Genomic DNA, 26842 nt, shown 5'->3' on the forward strand with positions numbered 1-26842 from the left:
TGTTTAAAGGAAGTTTATGTAAGATTGTGGCCAAAACTGGTACTGGTACTGCAGGTGTATCCCCTCTCCCCCTCTCCCCTGACTCGAGGTTGCCAGATAGGCTGCAGTATCCAGCAGGAACATTTGTAGCTGCAGCTGTGGTAACTAGAGCAGATCTGGCAACCCGGAGGCCGAAAACTATTGACTTCGTAATTGGTCAATAGGTGGAGGGCGGAGCTTCAGCAAAAACACAACATGTCAACATCAACATCAGTTGAGGGCTGCAACAACAACTTTTAAATGACAATATCCTGGCCGGACTACTGTTGTCAGTGATATAAGTATTTGAAATTAACATGATTTCTTAATGTCTGGTGACATATCAGGGCCATTTTATGATTAATTGAAATACATTTCTTACATACAGTTCCTTTAATATGTTGAAGATTAAGATGTCAATTCATTAAATGATCAGCTATTTCCTCACGAACGGAGGTGAAACGCTGCTTGTCAATTGACAGTCGTGGGAGGGACGTCTGACTGTCTGACATCACACGGTTGAACAGCTCGATTTAAGACGGGGGAAAACATATAAGGAGATTAAATAAAACACTGGATGGATTTTTATCATTATAAGATATATGGTTGTGTACAGGCACTGCCAACACATTTCCATACAATCAGCTTGTAAAAGTGCATGTAGCATTTTATGACCCCTTTAACAAAGCAGATAATGGAGCTGTAAAGTAAACCCTAACAGAACTTAAAATGTGTGTGTTTGGCTGGCTACTATAGCATGAGTCAGAAAGCATAAGATCAGCAGAATAAAATTAACAAAACAAAACACCTTATTTCTACAAATGTCTCATGAAACTCTTGATTAATTTGATCATATAATGATCTATAAATCCATCAAACTATTCAAAAAAGTCAAAAGGGAAAATAATTGTAAATCCACCCATTCACTTTTAATTGGAAGATTTAAAATGACCTTACTCCGGGGTGGTATATACAATTTCTATTTTTAAAAAACATTAAAGCTGACTGAGAAATCTCTGTAGGACAGTTGAAAAAGATAATTTATGTTATATAGCCTACGTGATTTTTTAAAAAAGATTTTAACTTATATACGATTAGTAACAAAAAAACATTTTTTACCCTGTTCCATAAAATTAAAGTTCATTTATAAAATAAAAATAGTGCATGCAGTCTACAATAATCAATAAATACAAAATTGCTATAGATGATAATCTTGACATTGAGTATTAATTCTGGAAAGAAATTTAAATGTTTGATGACAGTATACGTTCCCCATTCCATCCGCCTTTCCTCGTTTTTTTATAACTGTAAATCCAAACATAAATTCACCAATGCACTTTGCTCGTGTCGCACTGTACTTTTATTGCTCTGAAATCTCACCTGCATGTGGGCGTGGTCTCGGGACGTCAATCATGCGCCGCGTCACGTATCCACGGCGCTCTTGAACGCTATCCGGCATGCTGTGTGTGACCCTTAGAAAAAACATGCATACACAAACCCAACCGCTTTCTTTCTGCATAGAAACTACAATGACAAGGAGGGATTTTCGAGAGTAGCCTAATGACTGTCAGAGTGTGACATCGCACGTGTCATGGAGAATTCACGGGCATCAATGATGTTCAAAGTGGCCGCGGTGGCCGCGATCGGTCTCACCGCTATTTTCGTCATGCTCGTCCAAGATCCATCAGACACGCTCTTCGGAGGTGGGTACCCAGAACTGTGGAGGAGAACGGGACTGGCCGGAGCCCCTACACGGGCGGCAGCCTGCATCTTCGCGGGCGTGTTCCTCCTAGCGATGGGTTGGTTGTACAGACTATTATTCGCTCCTCTGGAGCTGCTCCGCGGTGTGGATGAGGTGGGGTACATCGCGGAAGACGGGCGCTCTCGTGCCCAGGCTGCCAACGAGGTGCGGCGGCGACGGAAGACTGGAGAATTACCGCCAGTTTATCCAAACGGCTGGTACCGGGTTTTAGACTCTCACATGCTAGAGAAAGGAGATGTGAAGAGTGTCACAGTGCTAGGTAGGTAACAACCACCAGCGATTAAATAAAGCGCAGGTGAGGGAAAAACACATCACTGGAAATCAGTGTCCCACAGTTTAAAGTGCCTGGGATCACAAACAGTAGCACAGAAGCGATATAAAACACATTACATAGGAACATGGGGAAGAACCTTATAAACATCACAGGACGCGTAAATGTGAATCTATGTACGCATGCGTCACAGAATGCGTTTTGCGGTTCATTTGGAAACATTGCTGATACAGTTCTACTTGCAATTTTAACTAGTAACACATTTTTGTTTGTATCTGTTATTACCTTCTCATAGTGTTGGCACTCTTTTAACATAAAAAAAACCGTGTAGGAAATGAATTGATGAAATCAAGAATTTGTGTTAGTGGATATATGGCAAGCCGTTTTGTCTTTTATTCATTCCCAATTTATTTTTACTAGTTAAAATGCAAATTCTTGATATCAGGATTTCTACCAGTAACGATGGCAATTTTTTGATTTCCGGAATTACATTTCCCATATTAAAAATGTCAAGATTTGATGATATCAAGAAGTAAATTTCAACTAGTAAAAAAATCTAATTCTTGATATCTGTAATTGTATTTTCACTATAGGCTGCCATTCGTATTGATAATTGAATTTCCCATTTCAGAAATACAAAATACATATTTTTATATCAATAATGACAAGGTTACTAGTGCAAATGTCTATTCTTGATATTATCAAATTGTTACTAGATAAAAATAATAATACTTTTTTTAATCAATAATTTGATTTCCACTAGGGACAATGTTAATTGTGGATATCATTAATGTGATTGTTTTTGAATTTGAATGCTGTCTATGGTGATATTTAATTAGTGAATATACATTTACAAATATCAAGGATTATAGCTTTTACTAGTTTCAATTGAATTCTTGATATCAATGAGTGATGTCATTTTCTAAATCAAAAATTCACGTTTTACTACTTGAATTATAATTCCTGATATTAAAAAAATGGCCATTGTTACTTTTTCCTGATATCAATATTTAATGAGTGAAAATTGAATTGATATCAAATTCATGCCCTGAAAATGATTTAAAGTCAAAGCGGCTTGCCATAGTGAAAATTGAATTCCTTTTATTAAGAATTATCTTTGTTACTAGTAAAAAATTCCATTCCTTACATCAAGAATGATCATTTGTTACTAGTAAAAAAATTAATTGTCACTATCAAAATATGTCCTGGCTCCTGGGAATGTTCAAAAGTCAAAATAGCTTGCCATAATATGCAGGAATGCCTGTTAGCAGTTAAAAATTATTAATGCATTACAGACCGCCAGTGTTTCCCCTGTGAGAGACTGCACATTTTCAGCCATGTGTCTTCCTTCCAGTTCTGCGCAGACGCAGGGACTGGGACTGAAATAGCTCTCCATTCACTGTTTTGTAGTCAGATATGTTTTCAGGTCACTTCAAGAACAGAAATGAAGTCATTTGCATCCTGATCCCTGACATTCCCATCTTGAGATCAATAATACAGCTATTTTGTTGCATACAGTATGTTATATATCCCCATGTCTATTATTGCACAGAGAAAATGCGTATGGCCCAGTCTTTTTACTGAATGGCTTCTTTCCATTTCCATCAAATTTGTTCCCTCTTTATGTCCCTGCATTTCAGCATATAGTACATACTGCTAGTATCTCCAAGGTCATATGTTGATTAAATGTGATTACACGCATAATGATAAAAAAAAACTGCATGTACTGTAAATGTAAATACTTAATTTTTGGGCAGATGAGGCTGACATGCTATAGTTCATTCAAAACTTTGAACAATAATCCTTCTGTAATTATTATCAATGTAATTTTTATGATCTCATAAATTGAGAGACTACATGCATTTTTACTCATAATAATTTTACACAACGCAGGCCTATTTAAATGAAAGAAATAAAAAGAAAAATGTGAGATGATCAGGACCTAAAATAAGTGCCTTATATGCATATAAATATCAACCTAAAAATAAATACTGTAAATGTATAAATATAAAATAATAATAATATCCTGCACAAATGTATGTTTTACTCTTGTTGTAATGGAATTAGCTGATGTATTATTTTTTTTTGCAATTGATTTAAATCACAAGTTTCTATGATAAAATAATTCATACCATTATGGCATAAATACTAAACATTTAAATTAATTTGGGTGACATTTCATAGACAGGATGCTGTTGAAGCATTAGATATGCAGCTGATATTATTTTTTGGATCAGTTTCTGGTGGAAAATCAGCAAAGTTATTAGGAACCTTCTGAGAGATGATCAGGGTTATACTATGTAATGGGTAATATATTCTATATAATGGGTAATTAATTATGAGTGAAAGGTTGCCTCTTATTGACTCTAGACAGGGATATGGAGAAGCGTCTGTGAATTTTTTAAATAAATTTCATTAAGCGTCACTAGGACAACTATAACCTCACAGGTCATACCCAGGGTTAATATCTTGTCTACGTGCAGCCCTGTCATTGCAAAGTATTTGTCTTTTATTACTCAGCTTGTCTTTTTGTTATGTTTAAGTGTCTGTTGCTTGGTTGAGTTGCTGTAGAATGTCATATCAAGTTGCAGAGACCTTTGCGTTTTCAGTGAAATCCAAACAAAACACCTTTGTAGTTTTGTCTTTGGGATACAAAGAAACACTGTTGTGCTTTTTGCAACCTGGAGACCGTTGAACCATGTAATGCCCTTTTCCTCCTTTAATTTCCCTTCTCCTTTCCTCCTTTGACCACCAAAAATGTTGATGTTTTGACTAACATACTAAAGCACATGTAAAGTACTTGATTATAACTATAGTGTTACATTTAAAGTTAATATACTTTGTGTACTACAATTTTTAAATATAATTAAAGCTGCACTATGTAACTTTTCCGTCCACTAGAGGTCGCCTATTCAAAACAGAGGCGGAGTTTGATGACGCCAAGTTTGAGCACAGAATCTTGGGACATGTGGTCTTCACCTCACAGCCGGTGGAAAAGAATCGGGATAGGACTCTGGCAGAAATCATGTTCATGGATGTGGTCATTAATGTTACTGTAGTATGAAGCAGAGCTAGCCTAGAAATCTAGCAAATCTATTTCTGCTGCCAGCGTAGTCTAGCAACTCTCCATAGACTTGCGAGCTGGAAAAACCAAACTCTGTGGAGATTTGCTAGACAACACTCGCTGCCAATTAGTTTTCCTGCCTCTAGGGTGCGTCTAGATTTCTAGGCTAGTGTAATGCCTCACGCAGTTCAAAACATTTACGCTACAGCCGAAATCTAGATGCTTTCCTTCTATCACAAACCCACTTGCTAAAAAAGCAGCATCTTGGCAGGGACACAGCTAAATTGGGTTGATCTCAAAGGGCACATCATTTAATTGCATGCAGTTACTGCTACAACATACAGTATAAGTATTGATGTGCATTTAATAAAGCTTTAGTTTAATGGCCTACTGGCTGCTAGATGTCTCTTAGGAATCATATCAGATAACATCTAACTGATATGCAGACTCAGCTCAAACACACTGCTCTCGCTCTATATATAATATACAGAACTTTAGTGTCTATGACCTCTTCATATTGACGTGGGATATTTCTTCTTGTTTGTACTTGCTGTATAGGGCTATACAGATTAAGATGACAGATATTTTTCAGGTACATTATTGTTACCATTTGCAAGCCCAGCCATAATGTTTGTTGGCTTCCACTGCCTTTTTGTGCGAGTTTGTCTGAGTGTAGGAGCTTTTTTCAGGGGCTCTGCATTGCAGGCAAATAAACCCCTCAGGTCAGCATAACAGAAAGGGAGTTTTTCGGTCCTGTAGCTGTAGACCTTAAGAGAGAGAATGACTGTGCAAATCAGTCTTGAACATTGCTACGCCTTTTTCTAGTTATATAAAATCTTGGCAGACAAACTATAGGCCTAAATATTAACTTACACACTTTACTCTTTGTTTTTAATTAATTATTAACTTTCCCATTTGGCTCTTGATATATCGGCTGAGATGTAAAAGCAAAATCCAGACCAGTGTCACACATGCTCATTGATGTGACATGAAATGTAAATTATTCTGGGTAGTTATATTATACTGAAAACCTCCTCCCTGCTCTGTTGGGGCATAAACAAGCAGGCCAGGCCCTTTCTAAAATAAAATTAATCTCGAATGACAGTCTGTGGCAGTTACCTAATTAAAGTTGCAGTAAGCAATTTCTGAGAAACACTGTTGAAAGTGGATCAAACCTAACACTTTGTATTATTATCCGGAGCTAAAAATATTCCCCATTGCATCATTATACATTATATTCAACATTATATATAGTCGTTTAATGTAGTAATGTCACTAAAACTTGCTTTTTTTTGTTTCTAATGCATCCAATGCAGGCATTCTCTCCCAGTGCTTGCTGTGTCCCACCTATCCCACTTTTAATGCACTATACATATAATAATAAACCTTCTTAAATGTTTTGAATAATCATACTACTAAAACCAAATGTGATCTGGTGATTTAAATTATGTTTGCACTTTCACTATAAGGAGTGCCGCTTCAAATCATATTTGCATTTTCACTTTGAGGAGTGTCATTCAGTGATCAGTCACAGTTCTGATCACAAGAAAGCGTTTTCAAAATGACCATTCCCAAGCTCATGCAAAAAATGAGACCTTATAAATACAAATACAGCAAGTTGAGCCTTGGATAAAACAACTCTATATTGCAAATCATATCATATACATCAATGATACATATTGTCGCATTGTTATATCGCAATATATCGATTAACAATATATCATTACACCCCTACCAAGCACTGCAACAAACTTTTTGCCAATCAGCAGTAGGGGGTGTGTCCACTCATGATGGGTTAGAACCAAAGACTGTAAAAAAATATGGACATAGTGTCCGTGACGTGACCCATAGGATTCCGATAAGCCGTTCTGAAGTGTAAAGTAGGGGCGAGCTGGCCGTTGACATCTTGGCAATACATCATCGTGAGTCACACCCGGACAACAGAAAATGGGCAAAGAGGCGGGGTGTGGGCAGAGCTTAGGTGATGCAGTGACTATTGACTGCGGATAAATGGCTATCTACCTGTCACTCAGAGTAGCCACCCCCTTAATTATGCAGAACTTTAAGGCTTTATATAATGTAAATGAATGAGTTATAAAAAAAAATTCACCCCCTCACAGTTGTCATGAAGGGCAAAATTAGCCGTATAGACCAAAACCACAATTTGTACCAGGCTTCTATACATGTTTTTTTCCTGCTGTAAAGTTTTTAAAATTTTAACATGGAGCTCCAATGAGATTCTGCTCCCTTCTGGAGCCTGTCCCTACTGGCCAGTTTAGGAATTGCTGTTTACATTACTTCCGTATTGGCTTCAAGAGAGATCGCAGGAGGTTGCCACTTGCTTCCGTATTGGTTTCAAGCGAAACTGGGGGAGGTTGCCTCTTGGTTAGGACAGAGGAAGCAAGAGGGAGATTTTAAGAAATCTGTATTTTTCACAAATCTTTATTTTGCTTTCCTTTGCTTCTGCTATGATGAAGACATCCGCTCTTGCATTGTGTTCATGCACTTTGGGGGCAGAGCAATGAAGGGATTATCAAATATCATACTTTTTTTAAAAAAATATTTCAAAGAAATCACTTACTGCACCTTTAACTCGAAATCCCTTGGGTTTTTTTTTTTTTTGTGAAAGACCAATACTTCCCCCTTATGTTTATTGTAATCTATTGCTGCATACAATACTATTTTTATTGTTAAAGAATACAGCAAAATTACATTAATTTGTGTTTTTCTCCAGGACAGCAGGTGGCAGTGTTCCGTGGGCAGGATGGCAAAGCCTATGTGGTGGATGCTTACTGCCCCCATTTAGGTGCCAACCTAGCTGTCGGGGGGCGAGTCGTAGGGGGCTGCATTGAATGCCCTTTCCACGGGTGGCAGTTCCGTGGGGTCGATGGGAAATGTGTCAAGATTCCATATGCAGATAAAGGTGAGAAATCAGAAAAGAAATTAAGACATTTTTAAGATGGTGATTTGATGAATATATCGCTTTGTTGCATATACTTTTGTATAATTGTATATAAAGTGTATAATTGCAAAACATATGTACAAGTACCTTTTTTGATAAACAATTATTTTTGTGAAATTATTACAATTTATTATTTATTAATTTATTAAGCTGACTTTTTAGCATCACTACTCCAGTCTTCAGTGTCACATGACCTTCAGATCCTTTCAGCAAAACAAAGACATTTATACAGGTTTAGAACAACTTGAGGGTGAGTAAATGATGACAGAATTTTTGGGTTAACTACCCCTTTAACATAATCTGCCAGCAATCACATCATTCTTCATAGGGAACAGCTCATTGGTTCCTGCTGTGTCAGTAGCAAATGAGCCGCTGAAACCTTCAAATACTAGGGGCCAGATTTACTAAACTGTGCAAATAAGCAATAGCACAATTAGCAACAACTATTGTAAAATGACAGCGTTTCCATTAAATGTTATTTGACTAAAACGTTTTTTTTTCCTCTCGCAATATCAATTGTGGTATTTCTTTGTTGTTTAAAATCCAGTATTTACTTAATTCTTTAGTCTTTTAGAGTTTAATAAAGAACCCTATCTCGTCTTCTGTCCAATTCCGCTCCATCTTTAGAGAATGATCAACATTTATAAATATTCATCATGCCAGTTTTGCTTTTTTTTTTCCACAAAATGTATGTTTCCATTAGGCGTATTTTCAATTCACAATTTTATTTGGGCAATTTGAAGGCTAATGGAAATGCAGCAGATCCTTTCCCTAATGACCAATGCAAGTGGTTTAAGCAGTGATTTGTACACGACACTCTTTCTATATATATATATATATATATATATATATATATATATATATATATATATTGCACCGGCTCTCTCTGGTCTCGGTCTGGACTCGGACTCGACCCTTTTTGAACTCGGTCTGGACTCGGACTCGACCCTCTCTGAACTCAGACTCAACTCAGACTCTACCCTTTTTGAGCTCAGTCTCGTCTCGGACTCGACCCTTTTTTAACTCTGTTTCGACTCGGACTCAACCCTCTCTGAACTCAGACTCAACTCGGACTCGATCCTCTCTGAACTCGGTCTCCTCTCGGACTCGACCCTCTCTGAATTCAGACTCAACTCAGACTCGACCCTTTTTGAACTCGGTCTCGACTCGGACTCGACCCTCTCTGAACTCAGACTCAACTCAGACTCGACCCTTTTTGAACTCGGTCTCGACTCGGACTCGACCCTCTCTGAACTCAGACTCCTCTCAGACTCGACCCTTTTTGAACTCGGTCTCGACCCTCTCTGAACTTGGACTCAACTCGGACTTGACCCTTTTTGAACTCGGTCTCGACTCAGACTCGACCCTCCCTGAGCTCGGACTCCTCTCGGACTCGACCCTCTCTGAACTCAGACTCTACCCTTTTTGAACTCGGTCTCGACTCGGACTCGACCCTCTCTGAACTCAGACTCAACTCGGACTCTACCCTTTTTGAACTCGGTCTCGACTCGGACACGAATGAGCTGGTCTCGACTACAACACTGGGTTTAAGACATGCTTTTGGGCAGTAAATTATGGTGCAAATATCAGTAAAAAAGTTTAATCAATAGTGTATTTGTTTGAATGTTTTTTAGTGCCTGAGTTTGCAAAGGTTCGGTGTTGGCCCAGCCGTGAGATTAACGGTCTGGTTCTGGTGTGGTTTCACTGTGACGGGCTCGAGCCCAGCTGGGGAGTGCCAGAACAGAGTGAGATCACTCGTGGGGAATGGGTATACCGCGGTCGTACCGAACACTTCATTAATGCACACATTGAGGTGAGACGGCATACATGTAATCCATCTCATATGTGAATGTCGTGTTTTTATCTAACGGTTTTAATCCACACTTTTTTCTTTTCTCAGGAGATTCCAGAGAACGCTGCGGACATCGCACACTTGGCTCATTTGCACACTCCAGGTATCGTCAGTGGAGTCGATCTGCGCTATACTAACAGCAAGACCTGGGAGTTTATACGGCATGACTGGAAGGTTTGATTCCTCACATAGACATTCATCCTAGGGAGAAATAACATTGTCAACAGCAGTGTTTAGCATCACTGACATACTATTATTGTTTTTTGTTAATATTTTTAAATAGATTTTTACTTTATTTTTTATGCATTTTTTGATTAATTTTTAATTTCAAGTTTTAGTTGATTTCATTTGTTATTTTAGTGCTAAATGAAAATGAGAAATGTTGCCTGGGCAACTAGCTATAATAAAATAAAGTTTAAGTTTTTTTTTTAGTTAGCCTTTATTTTGTTTCAAATAATGAAAATGTTTTTTATGGTTTTAGTTTTTCTTAATGATATAGAAAAAAAACTTGGTCTACATTTTTTATCCAAACTAGGATATTTGGGTGAATAACACCATCAATAAATCATAAATATATGCAAAGTGTATTGTAAGCTCAACTTTTCTGTAAAAACACTTCCTTATACATGTCGGTGTGTTGAGTTGGTACTTGTAACTTCACTTTTCTTGCATTTTATTTATATAATCCCATTTATAATTTTGTTAACTTATTAAAGTTTTGTCACTGTACCTTTAAGAAAAAATATGAATATGTTAATGACTTATGTTATGATTTGCTTTGCATGTGAAATAGGGGACTGGACCATTTTTATTTAAAAGAGCAAGTTTAATCTTGAAGGGATAGTTCACCCAAACAAATTTCTGTCATTTACTCATCCTCATGTTTCAAACCCGTACGAGTTTCTTTCTTCTGTTGAACACTGTTGAAGTTAAAGAACGTTGACAAAAAGTTGACGGTAGCCATCGACTTCCATAAAAGGAAGAAAATATTAGTTATAAGTCAATGACTACCGTCCACTGTCTGTCTGGTTACCAAAAAATCTTCAGAATATCTTCATACATGTTTGGAACAACTTGAGGGTGAGTAAATGATGATAAAACTTACATTTTTGGGTGAACATTATTTACTCCCCCTCATGTTTTTCCAAACCTGTATGACTTGATTTGTTTGTTTATTGTCCAGGTGGAGTGGAAGGCCGAGCCCGAGCCGAACAAGCACTGCTCACAGATGTTTGTGAAACACGCTCTCACTGTGTTTGGACGCCACTGGCCTCTTCTTGATTTGGACGTCATGGCCAGACAGGTAATGATTGGACTGCAGGCCTGGAGTGGCTATCGGGAAAATCAGGAGAATTCCTGGTGGGTTGTTAAAAAATTGGCCTGGTAGTACTACCTCGACATAAAAGCAGTTACACAAGGGACAAGGAAATTGCATGTCATAAGCCGTGTTTCCACCACAGGAACTTTCCTCTGGAACTCGGGACTTTGTGGTGGTGTTCTGTGTGTTTGACCGCTGGGACCAGGGTCTAAATGATGTTCTGGGTAAAAATTCCCACCTTAAAGGGATAGTTCACCCAAAAATGAAAACTTGATGTTTATCTGCTTACCCCCAGTGTATCCAACATGTAGGTGTCTTTGTTTCTTCAGTAGAAGACAAATGAAGATTTTTAAATCCAACCGTTGCCATAAAATGCATGTCAGTGGGTTTTTTATATGAGAGCCACTATGAGAGTAAAAAATACAAACATACGAAACCATATTTGATGATACATTGATGTCTTAAAACACGAAACGATTGATTTCTGCGGGAAACCGAACAGTATTTATTTTTTTACCTTATAGCAAACAAATTTTATCTAGTGTTCCCATCCGTCAGTGCTTCCTTCCAAGTACTTCGAAGAAGGTCAAAACTAGATGGCTCATTAGTGCATGCAGATCGGTCAAATTAAGCATCTATGTACCCATTTCTATAATTGCGCCAGGTTTTGACCTTCTTTGACGGAAGTACTGTCGTTTGGGAACACTAGATAAAATTTGTCTGCTATGAGGTACATAAATAAATACTGTTCGGTTTCCTGCAGAAACCAATTGTTTGGTGTTTTAAGACATCAATGTATCATCACGAGCTGCAGGGTTTAATATGGATTTGTATGTATGTATGTGTTTTTTTACTCTCATAGTGGCTCTCATAGAAAAAAAACCATTGACATGCATTATACGGCAAAATCTTCATTTATGTTCTACTGAAGAAAGACCACCTACATGTTGTATGCACTGGGGGTAAGCAGATAAACATAAAATTTTCATTTTTGGGTGAACTAAACCTTTAAAAAGTCTCTGCTCACAAGGTAGTACTTTTTCAAAGTTCAGTTCAAGAACTTTCGGGGGTGAGATATTTCGCTTGGTTGACTCTACGCAGAATTTTATTTCAACCACCATTTTTAAAAGTCTGTTGCGGTGCATGCAGTAAGGGTTGTTTGCTATTCGAATCAACAATGCAGTTAAAAAAATACGGACGATGGACCGACAACGAGGGTCGGACTTTATTAAGATTATATGAGGATGAAACAGGAGGATCTAGAAACGGTGACCCGCAATGGAAAGTTCACCTATGTCACCCAACCAATTTGCCTGATCTTCACAGTACTTAAGACCGCGATGGAAACACAAACAGGTCTGGGGGAAAAAAGTTCCTGGGACAAATTGTTCCGGGTAATTTTGGTGACCAGCCAGTGTAAAATCGCAGGTGATTCGAGGCGATGCGCAGTCCCGTCAGTTGCGCATACACAGCTCTGCCTAGCATTTATAAATATTATAAATTATTATTAGGCGTATATATTACACACACTATAAGACAAGCCACATGACTTCTCCCCCGCTTTCTCTCTATACATCACAGCCTACACACAGAAAAGCATGTTGCATTATCGCGTGACTGATTTTTTTTAATGAACTTATTACAAAGATGTACTTTGTATCTCTTACATACATGCGTACCCTGAGAGAAAATGAATCCGATAGGCCAAATAATAGTTAAGGTGCTAGGTCTATATACTATGTTCTTTCTCATTTTTTTTTTTTTTTCTGTCAAAAAACCTGAAAAACATTTCAAATTATCCGTCTTTTTTTTAAAAGTAAATAATATTTTGTGAGGCAATTAATCCTCCCTTCCTAGTAATAATAAAAAAAGCCATCAAGAAAATATCAAGGTTTTTATACAGCTTATGTATTTATAATGTTTTTAGATGATGAGCCATATTGCTGTCCGATATAAAATTTATTTCACTTTTTAATTTTTATGTGCAGTATTTTTCAGCTGTGTTGATTAATACTATTGATTCTGGAGTGTTTGCTTAAAAAGTATCTATATATTCCTATTAAAACATGAGTGTTAAAAAGGGGGGGCTTTTGGGGCTGATCTGAAAATGTGTCCCACTCGGGCCCTGCTGGACCGTCAGCTAGAGGGCGTGTGTGAGCCATGCAGACTGTGAGAAATGCCTGGAGACTGACTGATTAGAAGAATGGAAAGAAAGTCATGGAGAATCTTAAACACAACAGCAGTGTCGGTCTCTGTGCTCTGAGGGTGGTTCGCTGTATATTAGGCAGTTAGGCGAGTGCAAACAGAGCATGCTTTTATGTAAATTAAATATGTGTGTGCATGCTCTGTGGGATGTGTCAGATTTACAAATGAGATGCTTTTATTGTACAGTGCGTTCAATGCAGATTCTTTTCTTCATGAATCACATATTATGGGTTACATAATTCAAATTCTGTGCTGCAAATAATATTAAGCTTATTTATCATTTTACAAATGTTTTTTATATGTAATTTCAAATGTTACACCTAAAAAATAAGATTCAGTTGTTTTTACAAATAATTTTTCTACATTAATTGTCTAATTTTATTATTATTATTATTTTATTTGTTTAATTATTAATATACTATTTGTTTGTATTGTTAATGTATTTATTCCTTTTACATTAGCTAAATGGTAATGTATCTGAAATTAACATCAACCAAAGTTAAAGGGTTAGTTCACCCAAAAATTAAATTTATGTTATTAAGAAATGAATGAATTCATCTTCGGAACACAGTTTAAGATATTTTATATTTAGTTCGAGAGCTTCTCTGTTCCTTCAATGAAAGTGTATGCACACTTTACTGTCCAAATCACGAATCGATACGCTGATTCATGACCTTTCAAATTTTTATCTGAGGATTGAAAACAAACCCGGAAGAGAAGACAATGCCGAATAAAGTTGTAGTTTTTGTTATTTTTGGACATTAATCTATTTTTGATGTATTTTCTTCGAAGAGATTCTAATCAACCAACTGATGTCACATATGGACTACTTTGATGTTTTTATTCCCTTTCTGGACATGGACAGTATAGTGTGCATTCACTTTTATACGTTCTCGGAGTAAATATAAAATATCTTTATCTATATCTATGAACGGAGGTCTTACGGGTTGACATCAATTTCATTTTTGGGTGAACTAACCCTCCCTTTAATTAATGCTCTAAAAAATTTAATTTGGTACATGTTAAAGTATAGAGGCCTACGGTAGTGTAACTAGATATGTTTTGTTAGTTTTCGTATCTAAGTAGCAGTCCAAGTTGTGCAACATTTTTCTCTTTGTGTAGTCTGAAAAAGAATGGTCTTGTCGCTATAGTGACGGCGATTAATCCTGATGGCATGTGTGAAAACAGTTGTAATTCAAGGCTGTGCTTGGATCTTCACTTGAAGTTGAAGTTAAAAAGAGTCTGAATCCTTGAGAGTAGAAAGCGCTATAGGCGTGAGAAGCAAAGTCTGTATTAGGGAAGATTTTGTTGATTTATGTGTGAATGAATCTGGTTTTACACATCACAATGCAGTCATTTTACTCCTTGATGATATGAATGTTATATTTCATGTTTGCAGGTGGGTCCAGGTGTGGTTTTCCTGCTCTTTGATCACAGTTTCTTGGGTCGGGGTGTGATCATGCACTGCGTTACCCCTGTTGAGCCTTTACTGCAGTGTGTTTCACACACTATCTTCTACCAGAACACCATCCCTCCCCTGGTACCCAAGTTCATTCTTCGGGCAGAGTGCATTCAGGTAACTTTAACTGACAACATTGTGACATAGCATTCTGAAAAGTTTCTCATCCATACACTACCTTTCCAAAGTTTATGGTCAGTAAGACTTTTGAAAATATGTTTATTCTAATGCTCACCAAGGCTGCATTTATTTCTTGAAAAATACAGTGAAAAAGTAATATTATGAAATACTATTACAGTTTAAAGTAACTGTTTTCTATTTTATTCTATATTTTTATTCTATTCTATTATATATCTTAAAATGTAAATTATTCCTGTGATGGAATTTTCAGCATCATGATTCCATTCTCCAGTGTCACATGATCCTTCAGAAATCCTTCTAAAGCCCTATTTGGAACGAAATTGTTTCTTGTGGGGTCGTAAGGGATTTCCATCATTTACAGGGGCTAGTCTGTGATTTTATTGCCGTCCGAATCCAGAATATCAGTGTTTTTCTCCCACCACCCACGTAAAATCCCCAACCGAATTACCTACTGTTTTTTGTAAAAGAAAAAACACCAAGGTCTTGTGGTGATTTAATTGCCATCCGAATTCACATCTCTTGAGTTTTCAAGAAAAGATTGCTTAAAAATGAACTGTTTATATCCTTTTTGACCACTGCGAAGCACCATATCGTTGCGTTTCCCTGTAATTTGGATCTGGCAAAGATCTAGCCTACACTTTTATTTACTGAAATGCTGGAAATTATTTACATGAATAATCTTTCATCACCGCCCGAAAGAAAAGAAAAACACGTACACATTTGAAATGAGGTGTTATTACGGCAGTAATTAACATTATATAGCCTAGGTTAAATTTGCAGCATTATATTAACTTATTTCTGCTCATTTCCACATTTTTAAAATGACATCTTTCTATTTTTAAACAGATTTAAATAATTAAATAATTAATAACGTCCTATTATTAAATTAAATATTATTTTATTCTTATTACTACAAGCATATGACATTTTTACAGCAGACAAACAATCATTCGACGGACCACGTGAGCAGCCGTTCCCAGGTGCGCTGGATCACAAAACTCGCTCCTCCACTGTGAATAAATCACCATCCTATTTGATCACTGAGGTGGCATGCAAATTAGTTTTTACGGCCATCCATATGAGAAACAATTCCCGTCCGAATAGGGCTTAATATGTTTATAGTTAGTATATATACTGCTCAAGAAACATTTTTTCTTATTATATATATATATATATATATATATATATATATATATATATATATATATATATATATATATATATATATATATATATATATATAACGGTGGTCTTTCGAATTAGCTTTGACCACGACTCTGGAAGACTTGGAGTTAAGCTTTTCTCTGATAAAAGAACAAAGAACGGCACTGAAGTCATTCTTAAAAAGGGAAGATGTGTTCGGAGTTTTGCCGACCGGATACCGTGAATGTTTAATATATCAATGAGCTCTGCTTCACATTGCAGCCTACAACCAGAGCAACGTTAAGCAGAGCTCGTAACGCTATCCTATCGCATGCAAAGGGAGTTTGAAAGACAACCGTTTATCCCGCCTCTCAAATTGAGCTGTCAATGGTGAGTTTCCAGACCAAACATTTTAATGTGGGTCTGGCTTCTAACCCTAACTGATGGAGTGTGTAGCTTTTGATTTATTAAACAACCATGTAGGAAGATAAATCATGGCCATATTCCAGATGACAATGTAAAGATTCATCAGGCTCAAATTGTGAAAGAATGGTTCTGAGGGAGCATGAAGAATTATTTCCACACATGAATCGGCACCTATGAGTCCAGACCTTAAATTCATTGAAAGTCTTTGGGGTGTGCTGGAGGAGACTTTACAGAGTACTTGACTCTTGCATTGGCATTATAAGATCTTGACCAAAACTTGATGCACCCTCTTGATGGAAATAACATCACAACATTTATAACATGACTTTCTTTCTTTTGGATGGGTAGTGTATATAAATCTAATGTAAAATAATATGCTGTTTTGTTTAGTTACAATAAACCTACCAATTGATGCTTATGAGATGTCTTAACTGATGGTTGTGCTGTTACAGTTCGAACGAGATGTGATGATCTGGAACAACAAGACGTACATCTCCAAACCCATGCTCGTGAAAGAAGACTCAGCGATTCAGAAACACAGGCGCTGGTTCAGTCAGTTCTATAGCGGGAACAGCCCTCGACTGCGCTACCAGCACGACACTCTGGACTTCTGAACAGGATCTATGCTTTAACCCAAAAGGGTTGCTAAAATGCCAATAATACCAATATTTTTTTAACCGAAGCTGATATTTTGTTGATATTAAAAAATATAATAAAAAATCATTATGCAAAAATTATAATTATGCATTTCTTTAGCAGTTATTTTTAACAAAATATTGTTTAAACAAACAACATGTGCAAAGACAATAATAAAGTAAATGCATAATAAAAGTGCACTTGCATTTGGATATTACAATTCTGGATATTCTAGTTTTATTTTTTATTCCATGTCTTAAATGTGTGAGCTTCTAAATAAGTGTGTTGTGTAAAAATAGCTCACTGTTTTCCATCGTAAGGATATTCCGTCCTTGTTGAAGTGCCTAAGACAATCATCTGTCTGTGAAGAATACTTGTACTTTTCTATTTACTGTGCTGCTGAACTTCCTGATTGCAGAATTACACACTAACTACTGCAGCCTGGCTTGACATTGGACCGCCTGAGAGTCCTCTAAGCTTCAGTAAGCAATAACCCAAAGCCCAGAAATGCCTTTGTCTTTGCAGATGCCCCAGGTCTTATACACAAACCTGTGCACACACTGTGAACTTGGATGCAAAAGGAAGTTCTCTTAGAAGTACCTTGAATAATGTTGTTCTTGAAAACGGTTTCGTATTGAACTCATGGAGGGGTCTGGCACATAACTCGTCCCATAACTGCAGCACACACTTGGAAATAACAGAATGATATTGTCCACTAGTATGGATGCTAATACAGTTATTGTTCTTGTTATGAAGTGAACGGGCCTTATTAGGAATAATTCTGAAGGAAATAAATATATTATATTTATATACATCATACATTTGTATACGTAATTGTTTTACGTAATACATACAATATGGATTTTTATTATTTTTATTTTAGAATAACATAAAAAAGAAAGGTTTTTTTACTGAATGAGCTCACTATTGTGTGCTCTAATCTGATATCTGACGGACGGACGGACGGACAGACAGATAGTAGATAGATAGATAGATAGATAGGTAGGTAGGTAGATAGATAGATAGATAGATAGATAGATAGATAGATAGATAGATAGATAGATAGATAGATAGATAGATAGATAGATAGATAGATAGATAGATAGATAGATAGATAGATAGATAGATAGATAGATAGATAGAGTAAAACTTATTTTATTTAAGCTTTGATTAGTTTGACTTGGCTGAAAGCCCTTCAAATTTCAGGTTTCACCCTAATTAATTGTTTATTCTCCTAGCTTGTTAATAAAGACGCCTGCCATTATCCAATAGACTAAAACACACTGTGGAAATTAGTGTCCACCAAATAGCTGCCAAGTAGGTAGTGCAATTACTGGACATGCTGCTATCAATTACCATCAGTAATGGTTATCCACTCAAAAGGGACATTGCGGTAGTGCAGTTCCAGTGTAGATCATCTGATTCCTTCCACTGTCTGTCTCATAACACTAAGTGGCCTTAATGACCATGCTGACAGGATGTCCATGACATGCACCATATGTTAGGTTATGCCAGGTTAATACATCCTGATTGTCATCTAGCGAGATGGAGTGATCATCGTTTTGGGTGATTGCCCTAAACATATGCTGGCATGCAGATGTTTCGGCCTCGCTAATTAAGCCTTATGAACTGCTCATCTCCTGTCGTGCCTGCAGTGTTTTGTGTGTTTTGTGTGTCTGTTTAAAGAGCATGCATGGATGTACATTGCTGAGTGTTTTTGTTCTGGCTGGCGCAAAACAAGGGGAGGAAAATTATGACAGACCCTGTGACAGCCTCTAGGGACTCTAAATGAGATGATCTATGATTGAATAATGATTCGTTTAGACGCATTTTTAGTTTTTATTGAATGAAATCACAATTTTTTGGTTCTTGGGAAAATTAAATACTAATGATCGCTTTATTTAATCGGTTCTTGCCATTAAATGTTAGATATTTATAAATTATAATTATAAAAATATATAAATTAAGAAGTGTGTGTGTGTGTGTGTGTGTGTGTACTTGTTTATATTAATGTAATGTAATGTAAACCTGAGATCACCTACATTGTGGTGACCAGCCAGCGGTCCCCACAAAGTAAATGGATTTATAAACTTACTAAATAATGTTTTTTTGAAAATGTAAAAATGCACAATGTTTCCTGTGATGGGTAGGTTTAGGGGCAGGGGCAGTGTATGGGGATAGAATGTACAGTTTGTACGGTATAAAAAACATTACATCTATTGAGAGTCTGTTCTCCCACTTAGAAATCTATGCCACTGCAAAATTTTATGACCAGTCACCGATGAAGCAATATCGCTGATTATTTTAATAGGGCATATATTAAGGTCTATGTAGACTAGATTAGATTAGAAGAAAACAAGCAGTTCTCACAATCAACGTGCTGGATGCAGGAGAAATGGGCAACTTTGATAAGGGCTCTGAACGGTAAGGCTTGTGTGTTGCTCCAGTTCAGCAGTGGTGAGAATTTACCAACAGTGGACCGAGGAGGGACAAACCACAAACCGGCAAAAGAGTATTTGACACCTAAGGCTCACCGATGCATGAAGACAACGAAGGCTATCCCACAAGGAAAAGGGCTATCCCATCTGGTCTGAGTCAACATAAGGTCTACTGTGCCTCAAGACACAACATTTTAATGATGATTATGGGGTAATGTGTCACAATACAGTGCATCACACTCTGCTGCGTATGGGGCTACGTAGTCGCAGACCAATCAGAGTGACTATGATGACACCTGTCCACCACCGAAATCACCTACAATGGGCATGCGAACGTCAGAACTGGACCTTGGAGCAGTTGAAGAAGGTCACCTGGTCCAGTGAGTCCCATTTTCTTTTACATTACGTGGATGGTCGTATAGGTATATGCCATTTACCTGGGGAAGTGATCATACCAAGGTGAACTATGGGTCCAGTGTGACGCTCTGGGCAATGTTCTGCTGAGAAACCCTGGAGATGGCCATTCACATAGATGTAAATTAGACTCGTGCCACCTACCTAAACATTGCAGACCAGGTACACCCCTTCATGACAATAGTGTTCCCTGGTGGAAGTGGCCTCTTTCAGCAGGATAATGTGCCCTGCCACACTGCACACATTGTTCAGGAATGGTTTGATGATGAAGAGTCCAATTGAGCACCTGTGGGATGTGCTGGACAAACACGTTTGATCCACAACGGCTCCACCTCACAGCTTACAAGACTTGAAGGATCTGCTGCTAATGTCTTGGTGCCAGAAACCCCAGGACAGCTTCAAGGTCTTGTAGAGTCCATGCCTCAGCAGGTCGGCACGGTTTTGGCAGCAGTGGAAGGACGAACAGCATATTAGGCAGATTGGATCGGTGCGTGTGTGTGTGCGTTTTATGAATTACAGATAACTTTTTTATTCACTACCTCTGTACATCTTTCAATCATTTTGTTTGCATTTTCAATGCATTTTAGTTTGCATTAGCCTGAACATGTTAGATAATACATATGCAATGATGTTTTGGAATGCAAATTAGTCCGTTGCATATTGTATTACAACCGTGTCCGAAATTGAAACTGACAATTTGGTTTCTCTTTACAGTGAAGGAGCCATGGCAGTTGCATTACTTAAACTGATGAATTAGACATGATATGTGTTCCCAGATAACTGATTATGCACATTATTTGTATAATTGCATTAGCCTGAGATGTAATATTCATAGATTTAAAAAAAAAAAAAAAACACTGTACAAGACTACGGCTACAGTGTTTGGTTCTCAGATCTATTTCATGTGCATTAATTTGAGCTGCATAGCTTAGAGAGTTTTCACATTAAACAACCCAGCAGTAATTCAATGCCCCTTTTTTGTTTCTTTAGACACTACATGAGGATATCTCAGGTGCACAGCACAACGTAGGAGGTTTTTAACTTCAGGCAGTGTCTGTGATGTTGCTTCGAATCACATGCACTTTGGAAGTAGGGCAAGTTTTTTTTAAAGCGCCTCTGACGTACTGAGACTCTGGGTGCAGCTTCTGACCTTGGGACTGCTGATCTGGCAATAAAGAAGCTGGAGGTAACTCACCTTCTTCTGTAATAACTCATGTCCAAGCACGGGCAGATGGTCCTGATGGGGATTCTGAAAAAAATGACAATATGATTCTGTTACCTCTAAATAACCTTCATGGTAAACTAAAAGTTTGACTCAGAAACAAAAGAGTTTGATAGCAAAATGACCAGTGATGGTCAGTGAACACAAACGCATTTAGATTTAATCTTCTTTTATTGAACATTTTAATGAACAGATTCCACAGGGAATTCCGTGCACCGAGCCAGAACCAATTCTGACAGATGGAACGATCAGCATGACATATAGAAGAATGAGCCAGGAATCTGATAGCTCGAGACCACCATGTGTGGACAGTATGGCCAGCCTGAGCTCCAAACCCACGAATGCCCAATTTGCAATGAATCGTACAGCTCCACAGGCGAGCATGGCGTGGAATTCCTGAACTGTGACCATAAAGAGTGCCAAAAGTGTCACAGACTCTAGCCGTGTTAAATGCCTCCTATGTCGCCAGAAAACCCCCGTCTTTTACTCTGGGAGACCTATAGAGAAAACTTCATAATTCTCATCTGTAGCAGTGTAGTTGTTTTGGACTCCCGAGGAGGCTTGTGCAAATTGACGAATGAGATTCAGCAACGGTAGATAATGCAATTTAACATAGCTGCCTCATTCTTGAGCCCGAACTAGCCGCAGGACGAGAACTCAAACTGAGAACTAATTTATTGAACCTGACAACAGATGCCACTAAATTTTATTTGAAACAAATGTGAGCATTGCTTGCCCGTGCAAAACCCCTTGCCAAATTGCTAGGGTGTTCTGGGTGGTTGCCAGGGTGTTGCTATGCGGTTACTAAGGTGATCTGGTCCCTAGATATGACTCTGCTCCCTCCTTCAATGTCAGTCGATATAAAATTGTATTATTAAGCATAATATAATATACTATAATATAATATAATATAATATAATATAATATAATATAATATAATATAATATAATATAATATAATATAATATAATATAATATAATATAATATAATGCACAAGTTGAAATACTTAAGGCTACCCTAAATATGAACAAAAATAAATAAATCTGTATCCTATTTTAATATATTTTAAATTTTAATTTATTCCTGTGATGCAAAGCTAATTTTCAGCATGTCCCATTAAATCAAATCATGAACTATATTTTATATAAATAATATAACACATTGTCAGAGTAAAATAAAGATCATGATGATTGTACATCACTCTGCAGTCTGCACAACCTTAAAACACTGTAAAGTCTTCCTGTTCCCTTTCATCAAAAATTAGGGCACACTTGCATACAGAATATGGTTTAAAAATAATAAAAAGTCTTAAATTCACTGACAGAGCCACATATATCATTGTCTAGATCCTCAGAGATGTCTTTTGATATGTATTAAAACAGTCAAAAATAGAACAGCTATATTGTGCCTCAGAACAGACAGTCCTCTTTCTCATTTTAAATAGCATATTTTGGTGCAACATTTGGCTGGTTGAAAGTTCTCCTCTTGGTCTGCGTCCTAGTTTTCTGAAAAAGAGATTGGACATCATTTATAACCATAGCAACCCTCTGAGGTTGGTGCAATGCCACAGTACTTCTGTGTGTATATATTACCCCATGTTGTTCGCCGTCTTCTTTGTTTATTATTTTATTTATCTTTCTAAAAAGCGTAAGAATTACAGGTTATAGTCAGAGGTGATCATCTGAACAAGACATTTTTACTGATTTCCATCTGCTCACAGTCTATACGGATGTAGAATATTTATGTAAGAGGCACATTTTTGCATTTAGGCTGCACATACAATTTGCTGTGCTAGACCAAGTAACTATTTATGGATAGAAGGACTGAAAAGGAAGGGTCAGTCATCAATAATAGATTGACATACCACATACATGAGAAACACATCATGTAAGTCCTCAGTTGGCATCTAGGACACACCAGAACAGCAGCGAAATGATTCTTCTTAACCCATTACCAGCCTTAAAACACACACAGACGAAATGATAAATCATTTTGGGGTTTTTGAAGCATAACACTCAAAAAATGCAACACTGTCATTATTAATGGGCCATTATGTAAGCCAAAATGTTATTTGTGTTAATACATTAAGAATTTATCAAGCATGTTATCGCCTCTGTGTTTAATAACTGCATTTGCTAATACTATGTGCACTTTTTGATGGGAAAAAAGTAAATATAATATTACGTTCACTAAATTGAGATTGTGGTCTGCTACTGACATTTCAATGTGACATCACACTGTATAGGCCCCGCCCACGACAGCTGACGGACCGCCCTGAGTGACACAGGGGACACAGTCCGCCATGTTTATCTCCTTGCCAGATCATTTAACAGATTCAAGTAAGAAATCTATTCTTATAAGTTATTTAGTCAAGAACAGTGAGTGATTTTCTGTTTTTCTTTTGTTGTTTGATTCAAATGAACAGCATATTTAGCAGTAGGTACTGTATAGTACGCTGCTTTCACTTTAATGCACATTTCTAATCCTTTGAGGGTTAGAACTCTTGCTGATAGACAGGTGTTCAAATACTTATTTGCAGCTTTATCATATAAATAAATAGTTTTAAAAAATCTTATATTGTGATTTCTGGATTTCAGGAAAAAGGGTAATATTCCTCCATTCAGATCCATTTGAATAAATCTTGCATACATGATCCAGACTAAAATCTTTTTCCAGTATTTTCTTAAATCTAGTAGAAACAGCCAAAACTGTCTGCAGGGTGCTAGAGCACACTAAGTTATTACAGCTCAGACAACATATACTTAAATGTGTATCACTTTTAGCAGTGTTTTGTGTAACTTCAAATGGTTTCCAGTAAAATGACACCAACATTTTGTATTTAGAACATTGTACGTGGGTATAGGAAGGTTTTCAATTTGGCTAGGCCAGTAAAATTTAGAGTAATAAGTTACTTTGTGTACAACAAATGCCAAAGTAATGTATATCTCTAAGCTTTCAAATGTTACCACAGGTCAGAGCTCCTCCACAGACATGTAAAATTTAAAGTATATATTTGATAATGTCATTCTGGACCCTGTACAGGGTCTGCTGAGTTTAAAAGGTTAAGCATCACATTATCTTTCCCTTTTTCTGCTTCTTTTGCCACACACACACACTATAGAGACAGGCCATTTACCAAAGAATAGCCAAGACTAATTAGGAGATGACACACCTCTAATGTGTGTGCGCGAGCTTGAGTGTGTGTGGCAGGAGCGTCATTATATAACGGCTGCAGTGCAGGCTGGCCCAGCTGTATTGATGTGCAGAGATGTGGGGTGGGGGGGAGTAAAACACGACTGAGGCCAGTGAGAACCTTGTCGCTTGGTCAGCCTTTTGTGTGGCTCCCAGCAAGCCAGAGACATCCAAGTATTACAACACCTCAGACTGCGAGGTAGCACGCGCCACTGCCAGAGCATCCACGGCTACCTCACACTCATAATCCATTTTAAAAACATAAACGGAATGCCCACAGATCTTTCTTGAGATAATATGATGCATAAACCAGCTTGTTTTAGATTTCTAATGACGGTTCATTTGCTACAGACTAAAATTTGACTTTATAATTCAAATGCATAGTAAATAAAACCAGCCCCCAATGCCTCCTGGGGCACAAGATTCATTATTTAAAGTCGACAGCATAACTAGATCAATTGTGACCTAATTTACAAATCCCCTCTTCATATCAGACTGTGACATTCACATGTAGAGGGATTAGTTCCCACGGATAATGAAATATTAATAAGGTTTCGATTGCAGGTTCTCTAACACGGGAAAATTAAATCAAATCGCAATGATTGGAGCATGACAAAATCACAACACAACTGCGTACGTACGTAGCAATCTGTATATTAACTGGCCGACATTAACCGTTCAGGGTGTTTAAATGATTCGTGGTGCATGTTTTATGGCGCGCTACTGTCACTTCGTCTCATTAACACCCTGCGTTGCCGCGCGCACAAAATGCCTACATGTGAATACTTTGAAACTTCACACTTCAGGAGAGAGGCTTGTTTCCTTGGTAACCGTTTTCCCCTTTTGTCCTTACCAGTGCGTAATGCTGCTCAGCACATGCACCTGCATAGACAAGGGCTGTCCTTCTTTCCCGCAAGCAAGCGTTACTTTTCCCCCCCACCAAAGCACTGCACTAAAACAGGCATCTCTGAAAATAAAGAAATAAAGCAAAAATAAAGAGTTTTGCACGTGCCATTTGAAAACAGACTGTACTTAAAGCCAGGGATGCTCAGGGAAGCGGGAAGACCTCTCAGACCTGCCACTTTACCATGTAATTACTTTTGAAGTCTAGCTTTGAGAGACGGAGCGAGTGATTTGATGATTGAAAATGCTGAAATATAAATGCCGTGCTTACATTATTGATCATCGGGTCTTAACTCTGAGCATTGGTAGTAACATTTAGCCGTCTTAAACCAGTCTTTTTTTGGTCTATGCAGAATCTAAAAATAAAGGAGCCAAAAAGTCAAGGAAACCGATCTGTGTGGGTGCTTTAAAGACACTATCATACATTCATATCAATACAACTAAATTGTGTTCTTTCCAAGAGGTGTCTTTGCTGCACCTTAAAGAACCTTTAGTTATACCCTCTCTTCAAAAATACACTATATCTATACTTTTTTTTGTCTTAAACAGTGCATTGAGAAAGAATATAAGGGAATGCCTCCGTTTGACCATGCCTGAACCCCATATAACCCATTTAATTCCAAAATGTCTAAGTATTATAACATGTATTTTAATTATTGCATAACCCAATAAAACATAAATATAGAAAAGTTATGAAATTATGTTTTATTCCTGGTCACAGTTGTAACAGTTGCTCAATCACATTACATATAAAGTTGCAAACAATATAATATAATCCAGTAATCTGAAAAAAATATAGTTTTTAATTTGTTTAATTTAATGTAATTTGAAATCCCCAAATGTGAATAAACCTGTTTATTCACAAATATGACATGATTTTTACCATGATTTTACAATAATAAAAGACCCTTTTTAATATAATGCATGCCAAAGATGATATCTGCATCTATAATATGAGATGTTTTACAGGCTTCGTTTTATCTTTCAGAGGGGAAAACCACATCATAGGCCTTCGCATTAAATCAACACTTTCATTTAGAGTTGACAAAACAAAAAGTGTTCAGACACCTTCAGCATTTTCTCACATTATAACATTTTATTGGCTATAGTTTAGAAAATGGTATTAAAATATGACAAGAACTCAAAGAAGTTAAACTGTGTCAGAACAAATTTATCTTGATAATGTCAGATAACTTTGATAGAAAGGCAAGTAATGGATTACAATCAACCAATCAGCTGTCAGAGTTAAGTACACAATTAGATAATGCTAATTTAGGTCAACCAGTGACCCAAGCAATGCTTCATTTTGTTCCATTTTGTTCAGTCTGTGGTGTAAAAGGCCACATTAGCAATTAAAGGAAATACACTTCAGAGACACATGCTCAGGTCAAAGTGTCTGAATAATTTTGGTCCCAA

General features: G+C 37.2%; 1 protein-coding gene across 1 annotated transcript; it reads left to right on the forward strand.

Annotated features, from left to right (window-relative positions):
* Window positions 1-1455: 1455 nt before the first annotated feature.
* Window positions 1456-17361, forward strand: zgc:92275 (cholesterol 7-desaturase nvd). Its single transcript, XM_067423669.1, has 7 exons — window positions 1456-2039; window positions 7850-8038; window positions 9712-9890; window positions 9978-10103; window positions 11113-11232; window positions 14852-15028; window positions 17074-17361. The coding sequence occupies exons 1-7, from the start codon at window positions 1610-1612 to the stop codon at window positions 17233-17235; spliced, it is 1383 nt and encodes a 460-aa protein (XP_067279770.1). The 5' UTR covers window positions 1456-1609; the 3' UTR covers window positions 17236-17361.
* The last annotated feature ends 9481 nt before the right edge of the window (window positions 17362-26842 follow it).

This window comes from Pseudorasbora parva, chromosome 18, assembly GCF_024679245.1.
Source record: "Pseudorasbora parva isolate DD20220531a chromosome 18, ASM2467924v1, whole genome shotgun sequence".
NCBI lineage: Eukaryota > Metazoa > Chordata > Actinopteri > Cypriniformes > Gobionidae > Pseudorasbora > Pseudorasbora parva.